Below are 18,949 nucleotides of genomic sequence, written 5' to 3'. Positions count from 1 at the left end.
GCTGGCGTGGATGTGGAGAGAAGGAATCACTTTCACACTGTGGGTGGGACCAAAAACTAATACAACATCTTTGAAAAGAAATATCAAAGAACTCAAATTAGAATCCTCCCATTTGATCCTGCAATCCCATTACTACACATCTACCCAAAAGAAAAAAAAATCATTTTATCATCAGGCCATTTGCACAGTATTACTTATCACAGATCAATTTACAATCGCCAAAACATGGAAACAAGCTGAATGCCCACCAACTTAGGACTGGATTAACAAGCTGTGGTATATGTACACTGTGGAATACTATTCAGCTGTAAAAAAGATGGAGACTTTACATCTTTTGTATTAACCTGGATGAAGTTGAAACACATTCTTCTCAGTAAAGTATCACAAGAATGGAGAAGCAATAATCCAATGTATTCAATACTAATAGAAAACCAGCAAAGTGATACACACCCACATAAGAGAAAAACTCAAATCAATTCAAGATGGGGGAAGGGAAGGAGAAGGGGATGGGTGGCTCCCACTTAATGGGCACAATGTTAGGGTGTCTGGCACACCTCTTGGGAGTGGGACACAATTATAAAAGGGACTCTACCTAACAAATGCAAACAGTGTAACCTATTTCTTTGTACCCTCAAATAAACCTGAAATTTTAAAAAAATATATGGCCATGCACAAGCAGAAAGATCTTTTATAGTTTCCTGCTGTTATCCTTATTTCCATTCTGTCTCATCTGTGTGGTCACGAGAATGATCCCTTAAAAACATGTAAGAGCATGTCATTTCTCTACTTAAACCTTTCAACAGGGGTTTCTTGTTACATTTAAAATAAGGTCTTGTGTCCTGCCAAGTCCTCTCGAGGTAGCGTTGGGCCATCTCCTGGCCTCTGTCCCTCGCTCATTCCTCCCCAGTCACGACTGCTTCCTTGCTGCTCTCTCCAGCCTCCATTCCTTTGCAACTGCTCTTCCCTCTTCCTCAGGAATTCTTCCCAGATGTTCACTGTTCACCATGATTTGCTCCCTGACTTCATTCTGGTGCCTACTTAAATATCACCTTTTCAGAGAGACCTTCCCTGACCACATTTAAAATAAAAATCTGTCCCCGTGTTACCAGCTCTCCCTAATCCATGCTTTGGTTTTTATCCATAATATTTGCCACTTGTCTCCTGTTATGTATTCCTCTATTTTTAATTATCTGTGTTCCCCTGAGGAATTTAAGCTCCCCAAAAATCAAAATTGTCAGATGCTCCACAGTTTTCCTGACATCTTTCTTTAAAGATTTTCTTTCTTTTACCCTGCAGCATGCTGCAGAATAACCAGCTGAGACAGGTGCCCACAGAAGCTCTACAGAATCTGGGAAGCCTTCAGTCCCTGTGAGTATACAAGAAATTGCAAAATGTGTTTAAGAGCAATTGAGGAAGGAGCATTGAAATGTCCCAGTGACCATTTTGTGTGCCTTCCTCGCCTGGGGGTCATACCTAAGTAAACTGAGTGAGAGTCTATTAGACCGAAAATTCCCCACATCCTCATTAAGCAAATATGGATGAAAGAGACAAGCGCTGGAGTTTGGGGTTTCAAGGCAGAGACTTAATACACCTGCAGTCAAAAGCTCCACTTTCAGGATCTTGTCCTACATTTATTTCTCTATTCTATTCTTGTTCCTGAATTTAAATCAGAAATCATGCTTTCCTCGTACCTAGAAAAACGGATGCCATAATCTAGAATTCTTGGCATCTTCATACTTATTCTGTTTTTAGATTGTCTGAGCTGCCTTGTGACCAAGTTTTTCAGAATTAAATAAAGACTTAATTGTTAAGTCCTGTGTATGCATCAGGGATGATCGAGGCAGAAGACTAGGATGTACTGATAGACCCTGAAGCCCTGGACATCTCCCGCAGTTGCCTAAAATCCAAGAGCTTCCCTGTCACTACACACAGGCGTGCAAACACGGTAATAGACGAGCTCCCAGATACACACGTATGGTAGATTCACAAGCCATACACATACACGTGCAAACACATCGGGGTTGGTGCTTATGTCCCATCAGGAGTCTTCCACCACCCCACATACGCCCTGGTTTAAAACCTCTGAATAAATAAAAATGAACAGTTCCTCACAAGAGGAACATTCTCACTGATGAGATGTTTTGGAACTTGAGTTATAAGCAAGTGGTTGCGATGATTACTTGGCAAGTCAATGCTGCTATTTTTTTCCAGTAAATATTCCTCTCATCAGAATGTGTGTGTTTACGATACATTGTCCAGTATACACGTGTGTGATATATGCTTTAATTTTACTTACACCGGAGGTCCTCCTCTGTCAAACAAGATGCTGGTTTCTGGCCTTGAAGGATGAGAGAGAAATTCATTTAAAAAAAGGCAAATAAATATCACAGCTGCTAGTTGACAATTGCTGTGAAGAATCCATGGGTTAGTAATTACACATAGTTTGCCAAGTGCCTTTTACTGAGGTGACACAAGAGAAGGACGACCATGAGATTTGAAGATGATACTTTCTGTCCTTTGATCTTTTTTTTTAATGAAAGAAAATCTGTGCTTGAGATCGTTTTAAGCCTTTTACCCCAGTCAAAGTGACTTCCTAGGTTTCACCAGCCTGTAGATAAACAAACCCACAAGGGCTCCTTTGTGGCCTGGGGTGGGTCTGTCACATTTCCAGAAGCTCCCTAATGACATGACGGTGTAGCTCCTCCTTGGTTGCACAAACCTTTACCTGAAGGGAGGAGCAGCAGCCGGGGGAGCCAAACAGCCTCCACTCCGTCCTCTGTGTAAGGGCTCTGGGGTCTGGGGGCTATACTGAAATCAAGATAATGGCCGTGGCCAGTAGGAACTTCAGAACAGCTGCAAGGCAGGCAGTAGATAGAAGGATAAGAGTTTGTAACCAAAAGCCACTATCAGCTGAAAGCAGATCACAAACAGAGCACAAACAGCACGGACTCTTTGAGGAAGAGAAAAACCATGAATCTTTTGTTCATTACGAGTGGGTGTTGCCTCTCTGATAAAGGTGTTCAGATTTAGTTTCTCACAGTCCATATTGACTGTTCACCAGGTGTCTCTTGCATTTGGTTTTTAGTTCACAGGAAGAATTATGTTTTGAAACATCATAAATATGTGTGCCCTGTGAAAAGGTCAAGGGCTAACTTTCTAGTTTGACACTTAGTACATCCAGACCGAAGCATCTGAGATAGGTCGCCCACCCCCAGTTCACACGCTTGTATCAGCCGGCTGTGCTGTATTGCCGCGGTCTCTCTGCCCAGAGGACAGACAGACCCGTGTGGCTGCTGAGTGCTGGCAGCGTGTGACAGACCCATATGGCTGTGAGTGCTGGCAGCGTGTGACACACCCATGTGGCTGTGAGTGCTGGCAGCATGCACCAGCATACCACTTTTTCTCACTGATATTTTCCATGCTGCTTTGATACTAGAATTAAGAGTCATCCAAAAGCTTAATAAAGACAGGCTTCACCACCCACACTGGTATGCTGCTGTACCAGCTGAAGGAGAATCTCACTTTGGGTGAGACTGGGCTGGACTGGAGATTGAGGGTACAGTGAGCCCTCTGAAGTCTTACTAAAATATTTAAAGTATTTCATTAAGCAGTTCAAAAAATAAAAGCATTAGTTTCGAGTTTAATGGTCATTACAAACATGCGTTCCTAACACACGCTGTCCTCATGTCCCAGGCCATGTGTGCATCTGTTACGGAGAAGAGTGATGCCAAGGGTGGGACTGTGTCTCACATACGTGTCCGACACCCAGGACAACCTCTCCGTCCAGTTGTCTATCTCTTCTCAGATGAGAGTCAGCCCTGACTCTGCACTTAGCATTTTTTTCTGCATGGCTTCTCTTTTTTATTTTCTCCCTCTTGAATTCGCTCTATTTTTCTCCACTTCATTACTTTCTTTGCATTATGCATTCACTCTCTGAGAAGCACTCTGTATTCCACAGGGTTTGCGTGCTCCTTGCCCCTCAGGATGCCTGGCCTGACAACTTCCACAATGGGGCTTCTCAGTGTTGGCCACAAGTAAGAGCCATGTGGAGAGGCCTAAAGTCCAGGCTGCAGCCCAGAACAGTTAGAATCCGCCTCTCTGAAGATAGGACCCAAGCACCAGTGTTTTCTGGCCGGCCTAACTGTAGAGTTAAGCCTTTCCTAAAGTGAAAATTAGGAAAACTGGCATCCTGCAGCAGTCCTTCTGATCTACCAACTATTCTCCCAAACTCTTTACAAACTTTAAATAATAAGAAAGTCCATATTTTGCATTCTCATATGAGCAAATTATGTACTTAGAGTAGAAAAGTCAGGCACTGCCCTGTGTTTCATTGAAAACAGCTCACATCTGCCCCTTAATTCTACTGATCACCTAGGACAGATAACATTAAGAGGCCACTGCCCTGTCACCCTCTGTTCGGATGTGGCCCATGGACCAGAATCTCCTGACACATGCAGACGTCTGGCCTCAGCTCCGTCTTATTTAATAAGACTCTCCATTTGAACATCATCCTAGGTGATGTGTGTACGAAGCGCATTTAAGAAGTTCACGTTTGTAGTGTTCTATTACACCCACAAAGTGGTCTACAAACCAAAAAATGGCTGAGAACTACTGAAATAAACCATTTGCATTCTTTGCTCCACCTATATAGCCTTGGCTTCATTGAATAAAATTTAAGAAACTTGATATATTGAAAATTGGTAACATTCCTATGAGGAAGAAACAAAACTGTACTCATGTTTCCAGGGATGTAATTTTCCATTTATTCCACATATACAAAAGACATTTTGTTTTGTTCATAAAGAAAACACCTAGGTATATCTGTGCACTTTTAACCCTCTCAATGCTAATGGATTGCTCAGCTAAAGAACCAGAGCTCAGGCCTACCAGCCAGAGCCCTGCAGCCCAGAACACACTGCTGTGCTGTGAGCACATTTGGCTTCTGACATGGCAATGGCTGCCCAGACACCCATTGGATTTTTTGTAATGTAATCAAATATAACATAATTTCCTTTCTGCTTTTTGGAAGGGAATAAGAAATGTAATCAGAATTCACAGTGAGTTTATATTTCACCAAGAAACTTTTGCCATTAGAGACATTTCAGGTCTGGGGTTAGATTACAGTGGTTTGATGGAAACTCGAAACTTAAGCCTCCCGTGCCTTCACACCTCTGTAACAACAATAAAGAAATCAATCTAGGCTTGGCGCCCTTGGTTCAGTGGTTAGAGCGCCAGCCACATGCACCGGGGCTGGTGGGTTTGAACCCCACCTGGGCCTGCCAAGACGACATAGTGAGACTCTGTCTCAAAAAAAAAAAATCAATCTGTTAAAAAATCATTGTTAAAAAAAAGAAAAAAATCATTGCTTCATTTGTGATGGTTGTTGATGAATTTCGAGCAATTCACTGTCATCGTGAAGTTCAGATGACCAAAGACCTATCATGGTTGTCCAGGTAACCAGAGTATTTTTCAATGCGTGTTGTGTTTATCCCATGTCTGCACCAGTGAAGCTGACTGTGGAATGTGCACAATCACAAAGATAATAGGTGGAATAGATGATGAAAGGAGAAATTAAACATATGTTTATTATTATCTAGTCTCCAATTAGCTAATATTCATCTTCAGAGGATAAGAATATATTTTACAACCCAAAAATAATGTATAATTCTTAGCTGGCACCTGATTTTTTAATTTTTTTTTAATTGTCTGGAATTCATTGAGGGTACAAAGAGTTAGGTTACACTGATTGCATTTGTCAAAAAAAGTCCCTCTTATAATTGTGTCACGCCCCCAGCTGGCAGCCGATCTTACTGTGATACCATCTTCAGGGCTACAAGACCCACCACTGTGCCCTGTGATATGTCATAACTTCACATGGACTCTTCAAAGTTTTCTGCTGATTGTAGTCAAAAAAGAGAAGAGAAAAGAAATACAGTGGGGAAAAAAAGGGAAAGAGCAATAGAAGAGAAGAAAGGAGTGGGCTCACCGTGCAGAGCAGTCAGCACTTAGAACCAGGAGCCGTTTTCTTCTATTAAAATCCAGGAGCCTCTTGCGTTTCAGACCAGGATACAGACAGGAAAGGAAGCAACAGAAGACAAGGAGGTTTAAGCAGACAAATGAAGGGAAGGGGAGGAACCAAGAGGGTAAGAGTAAAGGATCTAAGAGGTTATAAAACACAGTGGCTTTAGATTTGGTAACGTTATTCCCTCCACTAAAATGGTCTCCAGAAAGAGAAGTCACGATTAAAGAAGCACTGCGGTCTGTGTTTGTTTTGTTTCTTCCCCAAAGTGCCCACATATTCAGTAGATATTGGGACGGAGGTGGATGTAGAAGTTTGAGAGGCCAAAGAGTTTGTCTCCTGCACAGGGAAGAGTCCGTGTCATGGCTCCATGTGGAAGTCAGCAGCCAGGGAATCCTTGTGGAGAGAAGTTTTTCCCTCCCTCGCCCCCAATTTAACTATTAGAGGGAGATTATTTTCAGAGGCAAAGCCCTTTCTACACAGCAAGAAGAGAGAGCTACAATCAGCGCGTGGTCCTCAGAGTCACATACGTGTTCACCCCTTTTCAGGATAAGTGGGGTCTGTGATGATAGTGGAAAGACGCATAAAGAAAGCGGTAGAGAATGAGAACATTGCAAGACGAAATTGGAATGTGGAACTGGTGGAACGCCATGATTCTAAGAGCAGCAGTTGCAAATATTTATTAAGCACTTTTACCTGTATCACCCTCCCAACAGCCTCAGGGGGTGGGAGCTGTGATTACCCCTTCCCTAGTAAGAAGGAATCAAAAACTCTGAGAGGTCAGCTGACCTTCCCAGCATCAGATGACTTGCAACAGAGTCAGGCTAGAGGTGATTCTGAGATGAGAACTCTAGTCTGTCAGATTCTAGAACCTTCCCCTTCACTTTATCCTCCCACATCACCTTGCCTCCCTGGGAGGATCCCCGGCAGAGAGATGAGAGAAGAAGGCCTGACAGAAACACAGTCCTGCCTGCCAGCCTTCCTGGAGTATTTCTCTATGCATTTGGTTGTCTGATCCTTCATTACCAAGGAGGCAGGAATTGTCTCCACTTTCCTGAGGGGGAAATTATAGGTGATAACTGGGAGACCTCTCCCCTATTGCAAAGGTAAGAGCTGACTAAACAAAGACCATGGAGAACGTCCCAGGCAGAGAGGACCACGGGTACAGCTCCTGGCCAGTGCATCAAGGGACAAGGACAAGGTCAGTGCAGCTGCAGCAGGAGGAGCCTAGGACGACAGCGGGGCCAGGCCACCTGGAAGCATTGGAGCCCGTGGAGGATTTCAGTCCTTATGGTAGAAGCAATGGGAATCCACTGGACTCAGTTTTAAGCAGGAGGAGGTGGCCACCAGATTGTGTCATTGAAATCATCTAGGAGAGAAAGAGGTACTTTGCCAGGGTAGGGGCAGGGGACAGTGAATAGAGGGAGATGGATTTGAGAAATATTAAAAGATGAAATGACTGGTGTTTAGTAATGAAAGAGAAAGAGGTGCCAAGAATGGTTTCCAAGGGTGGGTGCAGTGGCTCATGCCTGCACTCTGGGAGGCCAAGGCGAGTGGATGGCCTAAGCCAGAGCAAGACCCTGTCTCTAAAAATAGTCGGGTATTGTAGCAAGCGCCTGTGGTCCCAGCTACTAGGGAGGCTGAGGCAAGAGGATCACTTGAGCCCAAGAGTTTGAGGTTGCTGTGAGCTATGATACCACAGTGCTCTCTACCAAGGGTGACAAAGTGAGACTCTGTCTCAAAAAAAAAAAAAAAGAACAATTTCTAAGTTTCCGGTATACAACCTTCTGCTTAGTAAAACCCATCACTGAGTCAGGAGACACTGGTCGGAGACTTCGTGTGTTCTGAGAGTCTGTGGGACAGTGGATCTGGTCTTGGGCACGTGTGTTAGAGGAGGAACAACTAAGTAGAGATGTCACTTAGTTTGAAATCCAGATCTGAACCAGGAAAAGTAAAATCTAGGTTAGTCTCCCCTACCACGCCTTTCTTAGAACTTCATTGTAATGATTTATTTGTCAGACTACCCTTTGGAAGGGAACAAGTCCACCTGTCACACTCCAGATCTGTAGTACCTAGGACAAAGAAAGCACTCAGGAAATACTTGTTAGACCAAACTCGTGCCTCAAACTTTCCATGTGGCTCTAGACAGCTGCTCAGCTGTCTCTCCCCTAGAGTGACTGTGCCTGCAATTCATTCGTCTCTCAGGCTCCGAATTCTCTGTATCCCAACTTTCCCACATGCTTTTCCAGGGCTGAGAGTTGGACCCAGTGGTTCCTGCAGGGACTTGAGATTTAATAAATCTTCCAGAATTAGTTTTCCCATTCCTTCATATTAGGGTTCAGGAAGAACTATGATATTAAGTCTTAGAAGGTTGATGAGATTTGGATAGGCAGATGGTAGGGGTAGGAAATACTCATGAACACAGATCCAGAATTACTGTGGGAAAGACCCAGAAAACAGACTTGACTGGGACAGAGAAAGACATAAGAGTAAAGTTTAGCCAGATAAGATGGATGGAGAGCCTTGAATCAGAATGGAAAGTTTGGGTTTGAAAGCAACAGTAATGGGGAAGAACTGCAGAGTCCCAAGAGAGGAATGACATAGAGGCAACTTTAAGAAGATTAATCGAGCAGCAACCTCTGGTATTAACTGAAGAGATAAGAGATCAAAAGCAAAAGGACCAGCTCAGAGGCTGTTGCAGAAATGCAAGTGTGAAGAGATAATTATGAGAATTATCCAGACAGTGGAAATGGAGTGTCTCAGAGGTGAAGATAAAATGGAGAGAACTTGGTGAATGATGGGCTGGGAGGCAATGGAAGACTGAAAAATGACCCACAAATTTCAAACCCTGAAAGACTACTGGTGTCCCCAACAAAAAGAGGTTCTTTATTTTCTATGGAAAAATAAACTGAGGAAATTACTGTTCATGTTACTTTAGATCATCTCCTTGTCACAAAATTCACAGTGGTGGTGACCTCTGGGAAGACGAACCATTTAATGTAATTTGACTTTAAAATACTGTATATTTCTTTCTTTTTTTTTTTTTGAGACAGAGTTTCACTTTATCACCCTCAGTAGAGTGCTGTGGTGTCACAGCTCATAGCAACCTCGAACTCCTGGGCTTAGGCGATTCTCTTGCCTCAGCCTCCCAAGTAGCTGGGACTACAGGCACCCGCCACAGTGCCCAGCTATTTTTTGTTGCAGTTTGGCTGGGGCCGGGTTCAAACCCTCCACCCTCAGTGTATGGAGCTGGCGCCCTACCCACTGAGCCACAGGCGCTGCCCAATACTGTATATTTCTCATGAGAGTCTTACACTCCTCAACAAAACCAGAGAGATGAGGGTTGGCTCCTTTAGACACTTTTCATCTTGCTCCTGGTCAAGACAGCTCAGTTGTCTCTAAGTTATTACACTTCAGTGGACATGTAGGCTTTCCCTCTCCTTAAGCTGGAGAGGTGGGAATATTTGTTTTTCTTTTCAGAGGTAAATGTAAAGCAAAGATTTTCTTCCTGGTGATCACATTAAGTTAACCAGTAAATAAAGTGGAGTATAGAAAAACAGAAGCAGAAAGTCCCGTGTCAACAGTCACGCTATTTGTATGAATTCATGTGATGAACGTCCTCCTAGATGTTAACATGGCATCCCACACTGTGATCACTCCATAAATATTTAAGAACAGCCGCAACAACAAAAGCAACTGATGTTATTCTGTTACTTACAGAAATCACCATGAATTCAATCTACAAGAGTCCACATAGACAAAATTGTACCCTGACAGTATTACTACAATGATCTTGTGACAAACTCAGCTCTAACAATCCACTGATTCCAGTGCAATAAAATTTCAAAGCAATCATATTTCATCATGACAAAAAAAAGCTTACATACTTTGCTATATTATATGCAGACTTGGAATTACATGATTTTCACTATATTGAAAAAGCAAAGTATGAGTTGAGAATGCTTTTATTTCTTAAGATGTATAAATGAACAAAATCTCTGGAGGTTCTTGTCTATTCCTGACTTGCTCAAAATTATCTCACAAAATGTACAAGTGTATGTGCTGTATAAGAGAGGGAGTCACTTCTTTAAAACTTATGGGGAAAGGGCCACCCAAACATAATACAGCAATGTCAGACGAGGAAATGCATTGCCATGTGGTTCTGTTTATTGTAAGAGTCCCCACAAGCCGTACCATGCAGCTGCAACCTTCTTCTCACTTTTAGCTTTCTTTTTTCACGTTATCCATGTTAATAATTGACATGGTTACAGTCATCTCAGATATGGAATTATCCGAGATCAATGGCTTATCTTTTGTCCAATGCTTTCTTCCTTGTGTTAATGGCTCATCAAAGACATTCTCAAACAAAGATACAAGTTTGTGTGATACATTGACAAACTATTATATACAAGATGCCTATAAAGGGCCATTTTCTGGAACAGCAGCAGAAGTGACCTCATAAATGCCCTAATCCCTACAATAATGTCATTTATAAGCTGAAAATTCCTTTTGGGAGTATAGAAGAGATTGGTAAAATGTCTCGTTTAAAAGAGAAAATTTGGGGCGGCACCTGTGGTTCAAAGGAGTAGGGCGCCAGCCCCATATGCCAGAGGTAGCGGGTTCAAACCCGGCCCTGGCCAAAAACTGCAAAAAAAAAAAAAAAAAGGAAAATTTGCATATTTAACCCTTTATACATAATGATATTAGAAAGAAAATCTTTTTTAATTTTTAAAAACGTTTTTAGAGGTAGCATCAGTCGATCACCCACCCTGGAGAGCAGTGACACCATTACAGGTCACTTTAACCCCAAAGTCATGGGTTTAAGTGATCCTCCCCCCTCAGCCTCCCAAGTAGCTAGAACTATAGATGCTGTGTCAGGATTTTGGACCTCAGCTATCCTTTGGCTGACCTATCACAGAAGATGTATACCTTCTTTTCTCTGTGACGAAAATCTTGCTATAGCGCTAATCAAACGCTGCAGCAGAGGACACCCCACACCAGTAAGGGGTGTGCAGTGAGCAGAGAAGCAGCGGTTCTGCCACTTTATATGACCAAAAAATGGCAATCTCTTAGATAAAATTACAAAGGCATAAGAAACTTCAGAAAGAATAAAAGAGACATTCAGATGGAAAAAAAAATGATACCGCGCCCTAGATGTGACAGTTTTCCTCAAACAGTAAAGCCAATCATTTGCAAATTGCTTTACTGGTCCACATCCATTTTCTCTTTAAATCCCCACAGCAATTTTGTGACTTGTTGTGATTCTGCAGTTGACCCACAGAGAGGTAAATCATATGTCCCCAAATCTTAGAATTGATAAGTGATGCATCTCTTGAATTTGCATCCTAATTCTCCTAGTTTACCAGGCACACATCATGTAGATGCTGCAGATAATGTAAGAAGCAGGGTAATGTTTGTTTTATGTATGATTTTACCACAAATTATAACTAACGGACCCCACCAAAAGGAGCATGAAATGTGGGTGCTGCTTCCCATGTAGTGATCATTTTCCAGACAGCATTTCAAGATCATAATAAGCGAGTTTGTTTGTCTGAATGAAAGCAAGGTCACTCCTATTATTAAAGTGTTTTCTCTTACTGTGCATAACTGTAGGTGATGGGCCACCTCTGTCATGATTTTGATAGATGCTTTAATGCCAACATCATTTCTGAAAACTTTCTCTGAGAACGTATTGTCTATCCATCATTGCTGCTTCTTTGCCTCCAGAATGAAAATATATTCAGTAATATATCAGGAACAAAGCTACTTGCCCTGTTAATTGTGTGTGTGTGTGTGTGTGTGTGTGTCTACATATATACACCTGTACGCATAGCAATAACACTAAAGGCTGAAAGTAAGGGTGTCTTCTAATCGGCCTAATCACAGATACCTCTTCATTATTTCTATTATGAGAGTTAAAAGAAATAGCCTACATTTCTCAGAATTGAAATTCACTGACAATCTAGCCTTCATTATAACAAACTTGTGCTTAAGCAAAATACAAGTTTGCCTCTGTTTTTCTGAATGGTTTTAATGATCAAAAGGCAAAAAAAGTTATTAATCAGCTTCAGATAATAATGTTTAAAACCTTTAAGGTGATCTTTATATTTAGAAAGCCCTATTGCATCATTTTCTTAAAGCATAAAGCAGCCCTATAAGATAGAGAGGAGTCCTGAGGTCTGTGGACTTGGCCATGGCCACACAGCTTCCACAGTCAGCTTCAACCTGCTACTTCCCATCCCACATGTCTGCATTCATTCCCAGGTAGTGAGGGGCCTACGCGTGTGCACACGCGCGCACACACACACACACACACACTTGCCCAAAACAGAAATAGCAAAGAAACATGGAGCTGTATAATGTGGTATGTTTTTTATTTTGCTCCTGACAATGTCTATTATTGAACCATATTTCACATGTATGTGTTTTCTTGTACTGCATAATGATGTTTATTTTATACCCCACTGCTTAAATATTGCATTTCCCAAGCATGTGAGTAGACTATTTCAGCTGCCTGAAAAGACCAGACTGACAGACCATGAACTCTTTGTTTACTCATGGAATAGGCACAATTTGTGCCCTGTCAGCTTCTTTGTCCACAGTATTAACCTTGTTCCGTAAGACCCACCTGTGAGTGACTGGATAATTAATTCCATCCCCAGGTTTGGCCTTGTTTGGGATCATCCATTAAGATTTAATCAGATAGGGGAGCAGAGAGTAGAATGGCGGCTCCCACAGGGTGAGGGCGGGGCTGGGCGTTGGATGAGGAGATGTTGGTTAAAGGATATAAAGTTCCAGTTAGACAGAATGAATAAATTCTGAAGATCTATTGTACAGCATGGTGACTCCAGTTAATAATGATGTATTATATACTTGAAAATTGCTGAGAGATTAGATCTTAAATGTTTTCACTATAAAAAAATGATAAGTATATGAAGTGATGGATATGTTAATTAGCTTGATTTAATCATTTTGCAAAGTATACATATATCAAAATATCACATTGTACATCATAAGTACATGTGATTTTTATTTAGCAGCTATACCTTTATGAAGCTGGAGGGGGGAATTAAATTAGCTAACGCCTTCAAGTGTAAACAACATGTCTCTCTCAGTTTGGGCCACTGAAGCCAGGTAAACATGGACTGTAAAACACAGAATTTAGTTACAGCAGTTCTCAACCTGTGAGTCGCAACCCACAGGAACTGTATTAGAGGACTGCGGCATTAGAAAGGTTGAGAACCACCGATTTAGAAGGATATAATTTATTGAGAGCTGTGTTTTTTTTGAGTCAGAGTCTGATTCTGTCACCCTGGGTAGAGTGCCCTGGTGTCATAGCTCACAGCAACCTCAAACTCTTGGGCTCAAGTGATTCTCTTGCCTCAGCCTCCCAAGTAGTGCCTGTAGGTGCCTACCACCACAATGTCCAGCTGGTTTTTCTATTTTTAATAGAGATGAGGTCTCACTTTTCCTCAGACTGGTCTCAAACTCCTAAGCTCAAGCAATCCACCTGCCTCAGCCTCCCAGAATGCTAAAATTATAGATGTGAGCCACCATATTGAGAGCTTCTTAAATGAAGAAATTTTCTAGTACAGAGACATTTTAATGCTGTACTCAGAACATCTGATGGCCTGTGTTTTTGAGTTTTAGGCTTGGAAATATTAGTATTTGGAGTGTTAAGACTCTGAAGAACTAATTATTCTGTCTTACTCATTTCATTTCAGATAGCAAAGTGGTGTAAGATAACAGTATGGAGGTCAGACTACAGCCTTTTTTTCTTGCGGGGGGGGAAAAATAACGTGATTCCTAAATGATACCTGTCCAGAGAAAAGGACTTAATAACACTGGGAACTGATCGCAGGGTCACTTCAAGACACGGCAGAAACTTTGGTAGCAACTTGAAATGCCAAAAAAGACAAGCCTCTGGGTGGCGCCTGTGGCTCAGTGGGTAGGCCGCCGACCCCATATACTGAGGATGGTGGGTTCAAACCCAGCCCCAGCCAAACTACAACAACAACAAAAAAAAAAAAATAGCTGGGCGTTGTGGCAGATGCCTGTGGTCCCAGCTACTCTGGAGGCTGAGGCAAGAGAATCGCCTAAGCCCAGGGGTTGGAGGTTGCTGTGAGCTGTGTGACGCCACGGCACTCTACCAAGGGTGATAAAGTGAGATTCTGTCTCTACCAAAAAAAAGAAGACAACCCTCTGATGAGACGCTGAGGAAGCCTTTTCCGTAAATGTACCTCAACATTTGCACTGAACATTAACATTTGTCATTTTCAAGACTTTTTAGAAGCCACTTACAGTTTCAACGCATGAGCACTGGCAATCATTACACAATAGGTCAGCTTAAAACATGATGCTCATATTATAAAGTCTCCCTTCTTTAGTCAACTCAAGAGTTAAGAAGTGTTTGCAAATATGTGCTTTACTTTTAGTCAAACAAAAACATTCCCCTCCTCATTCTCCTCTGACGAAATTATGCCTTCAGTGAACAGAGGCCAAGAACGTTGTTGCTGGAGAAAGGACAGAGATGGTGTTGGGTTTTCCTGAATACTTCTGGTCTGTTTGTTGACAGAACCTGGAGAAGTGTGGCGGCTGTGTTTCCATCGCCCCAGTGACAGGCATCCCATTAGATATGTAATTGGGGACAGGCTATGACATCCTTCTCTTAAAATTTGTCCCAAGTAACTTTTATCTCACTTATTATCCAAACTTAGCCCAGGGCCCTTAAGGCATCACTTGTTCCCGGTCAGTAGAAGTAAGACCCAGAGGACAACCAGAGTAGAGGAAGCCGCTCCCTACCGACAGAGAATTCTAATTCTAAATTGTTTCACTTTGGTTTTCAGGGGATTATTTGGGAATCCTGGTGTGCTTCCTCCATCTGCTTAGTCTTAAATGCTTCCAAAAACATTTTTCAAAATCCACTCGTGATTTCTAATCCTAGTTCCTAATTCTTGAACTGCTTAAAATGCAACCTTTCTTTGATTTTTTTAAATCTGGGTTTGAACATGCAAACATGAGCGTCTGAAAGACAGATGGGAGGGCTGTCGGAAGCTGCAGCCTGAGTGACAGTGGTGGTTCTATCATCCATGCACCTGACAGAAATGTGCAAGCTGCGTGGGTTTTGTCACTTTCATAAGAAAAGTTAGGGCATTTTCATTAAGGCCCCTGTTCATGCTGGAAGGAGGTAAAATCAATTGCTGCACTCCCTCTGCTGGCCCTGCGGCTGCAACAGCTCATTAACCAGGAGTATTTTTAGACGTATTTCCCCATTTAAAGACGGAGTGGAGGAACGAAATGTGGGAAAAGGAAGCAAAAGCAAATCTGGCAAGGTGGTGGGTTGTTTGTTTGTTTTTCTAAGTCAAGGTCTCTTTCACCCAGACTGAAGCGCAGTGGCAAGATGACAGCTCACTGCAGCCTCCAACCCCGGGGCTCAAACAGTCTCCCGCCTTGGTCTCCTAAAGTGCTAGGATTACAGGAGTGAGCCACCATATCACCATCCCTGGCCTGTTAATGTTGTTATTCATTTAAAATATCAGAAAAACAAAAATCTGCCAATGGAAATGGTTAGAAAAACAAAATATCAGAAAAACAAAAATCTGCCAGCAGCTTTGAGGCTTCGGGGGCACTGTACAAGGAGGAGAAGGGGAGGCTGCCTCCACGCTCCCTGAGGCAGGTCTCTCAGAAGTTCTTTAAAAAGTATTCAGTTCCTTTAAATATGGAAATAACCTTTCCCAGAGCTTACTGAGCAAACCAGTAGAACAGTATGATTAGTGTGTTCAGGACAGTCCAGGAAAACAAAGACATTCATTTGGCCTGGGGTAGGCGGGAGGACAAGCGTGTCTACCTGATGGAAAGGAAAGAGAAGGGATTGTCACACGGAAACTTCACAGCTCCGTGCATGGAAGTGGGTACAAACAAGACTGGAGGACAGTCACAGCACCGTGGAATGTGAGAGCCAGGACCTAAGTAGCAGAGGTGCTGCTCCTCTCCCGTGAGTGAGAAGGAGAGCTTATCAGGAGAACAGAAAGCTGGAGATGGCCGCCAAGCACGGGGGTTCAATCCTGTAATCCCAGCTCTTTGGGAGGCCGAGGCAGGGGAGTCCTGGAGCTGAGGAGTTTGAAACTAGCCTAAGTAACAGTGAGACTCTCTCTCTACTAAAAATAGAAAAACTAGCTGGACATTGTTATGGGCACCTACATTCCCAGCTCCTAGGAAGGCTGAGGCAAAGGGATCACTTGAGCCCATGAGTTGGAGGTTGCAGTGAGCTATGATGATACCACGGTACTCTACCCAGGGTGACATCAAAATAACTGCAGACATGAGACTCTTCCTGAGCATCTGCCCTCCGCCTGGGTTTGGCCTTCCTGTCCATTCTTACTTTCTTCCTCCCACAGGCGTCTGGATGCCAACCACATCAGCTACGTGCCCCCCGGCTGCTTCACCGGCCTGCATTCCCTGAGGCATCTGTGGCTGGATGACAACGCTTTGACAGAAATCCCCTTCCAGGCTTTCAGAAGTTTATCAGCATTGCAGGCCATGACCTTGGCCCTGAACAAAATACACCACATACCAGACTATGCCTTTGGAAACCTCTCCAGCCTGGTCGTTCTGTAAGTTTTATTGATTTTACTATCTCTTTTAACAGTTTCCAAGTTTATTATAAGACCTTGGCCTTAAAATCGCTGGCCCTTCAAAGCATGAATGGGCTATTTCAAGGGAGGAAACAACCCCCAGCCACTTATAAATGTTACATTTGTGTAAGCGACTTAACATGTAGTGAGCACCTGCTATGTGCCAGGCACCCTGGTGTACAAAGATGATAAAATGTGACCTCTGCCTTAGGAGAGCCTATTGTATCACCACATTGCATAATTAGTACAGTAAGTAACCTAAGTGAACAAAAATTCCATATTTTTTATAACAAATGATAATTCTGGTCAAATTGAAAGATGCTCTTCTTATTATTTATTCATAAGAACTTCTTTTTGGGCTTGGTACCTGTGGCTCAAGTGGCTCAGGCGCCAGCCACATACACCTGATCTGGCAGGTTCAAATCCAGCCCCGCCCGCCAGACAACAATGACAGCTGCAACAAAAAATAGCCGGGCGTTGTGGCAGGCACCTGTAGTCCCAGCTACTTGGGAGGCGGAGGCAGGAGAATCACTTGAGCCCAGGAGTTTGAGGTTGCTGTGAGCTGTGATGCCATGGCACTCTACCCAGACAACAGCTTGAGGCTCTCTCTCAAAAAAAAGAACTTTTTTTTTCTTTTGAAACAGAGTATTACTCTGTCCTCCTTAGTAGAGCACTATGGCCTCATAGCTCACAGCAACCTCAAACTCCTGAGCTCAGCCTCCTGAGTATCTGGGACTACAAGTGTCTGCCACAATGACCATCTTGTTTTTCTATTTTTAGTAGCAACAGGGTCTCACCCTTGCTCAGGCTGGTCTCAAACTCCTGAGCGCAAGTGATCCACTCACCTCAGCCTCCCAGAGTGCAACTTCTCGAACCCTTACCAAGGAAAGAAAAGTAAAAACAAACCCCTGACAGTGAGTTATGCATTTGCACAACTATTTCTCCCCTAATTTGTCTATACTTTATTATTTGAAGAAGTCAAGATGATTTCAGAAAGTAATAGTTTGAAACATAACCAGTCTTCTTTGCTAAGAAAGTAGCAATATTGCTCCACTTATGGAAGGAACATAATCGCCGGTCGAGGAGGAAAGCGTCGTCTCAGCATTTCTCCCATTGCTTCATGCCCATCCCAGACCCACCTCTGGCTTCACTCACCCACCGTGCCGCTTCATTACAGTCCGTCTTTTGCACTGCAGGATGCACACCTTTGAGGACAGACAAACATTCATCTTCTCGGGTTCTCCTCAATCCCTTCCTTTTTATACTGCATATAGAAGATCTTCCGTGAATGTCACATAGATCTCACCTAAATGAAAATGTATTTGTTAGAGCAAAAATCCTAGTCTGAAAGCAAAATAAATTTTTTGGTGATATTAACAAATTTCTATACTGAATTTCTCATATAAAGATGACACCACTGACCCACCAGAAGCTGAGCGTGTGCTTCAATTTTCTTCCTCCACTAGAGGAAATAGATTTACAAAGACTCATCCAGCTATTCTTTTTCACCCTGCCCTCCTTAAACCTGTTCTTCAAAATCCCTTTGGGAGTGGGTCCAGTTTTCAGTTTATACACTCAGGTGTTCTCGCTAGTTCTGACCTGACTTACCAGTTGAGCGAGCTAAGGAGGATGTTATACACATTAATACTGTGTCAAGATAACTAATCTCCTTGCGCAGCCAAAAAATCTGATCACCATTCCCTGTGGCTAAAATGGTTGTTTCCTGTTGACCTGTGGCCCCACGCTGGGACGCGGCCATTATATGCCCTCAACACTAATAGAAAATGTGTGTAGCACACCTAGGACCTTCCCTTTAACCTCCCCGTCTCAATGGTTAATATCTCTGCTTAACATCCTGCGTCTCAAAGCCAAGCTGAACAACGCGAGCTGGAAAAATACGCTGGAAAACCTGCATTTACTTATATCATTTGTGTTGATTAAATTTTTATACACAACCTGATATCCCAAACCCAAACAGTAAAATTATGACTTTCTTTTAATTCTATCATACAGAATCATCTGTGATATGAGTGAATGGAGAATATAGCCTTTTTAAAATCTGATGTTCATTTATTATACAAAGTGCATTCTTTAGTATAAGTTCCTTTGGATTTAAGCAGTCAAAATGTGGTGCCTGTGGGCCGTGCACCTCCCTGACTGTCCCTAATGTTCTCTTGCAGACATCTCCATAACAATAGAATCCACTCCCTGGGAAAGAAATGCTTTGATGGGCTCCACAGCCTAGAGACTCTGTGAGTTGACCTTCTGTTTGTTTCCCTTTTATCAGTGTTTTCAT

At 42.7% G+C, this 18,949-nt stretch overlaps 1 protein-coding gene across 3 annotated transcripts in view; it reads left to right on the top strand.

Annotated features, from left to right (window-relative positions):
- LGR5 (leucine rich repeat containing G protein-coupled receptor 5) overlaps positions 1-18,949 on the top strand; it is a 159,288-nt gene that overhangs the window by 111,888 nt on the left and 28,451 nt on the right. For all 3 annotated transcript variants that reach the window (XM_053586671.1, XM_053586672.1, XM_053586670.1), the window contains 3 exons: positions 1,297-1,368; positions 16,417-16,632; positions 18,834-18,905. In XM_053586671.1, coding sequence (XP_053442646.1) covers positions 1,297-1,368; positions 16,417-16,632; positions 18,834-18,905 — 360 coding nt within the window. The remainder of the gene's footprint in view (positions 1-1,296; positions 1,369-16,416; positions 16,633-18,833; positions 18,906-18,949) is intronic.

Source organism: Nycticebus coucang, chromosome 3 (assembly GCF_027406575.1).
Source record: "Nycticebus coucang isolate mNycCou1 chromosome 3, mNycCou1.pri, whole genome shotgun sequence".
NCBI lineage: Eukaryota > Metazoa > Chordata > Mammalia > Primates > Lorisidae > Nycticebus > Nycticebus coucang.
This window is presented reverse-complemented; position numbering and strand designations above follow the sequence as displayed.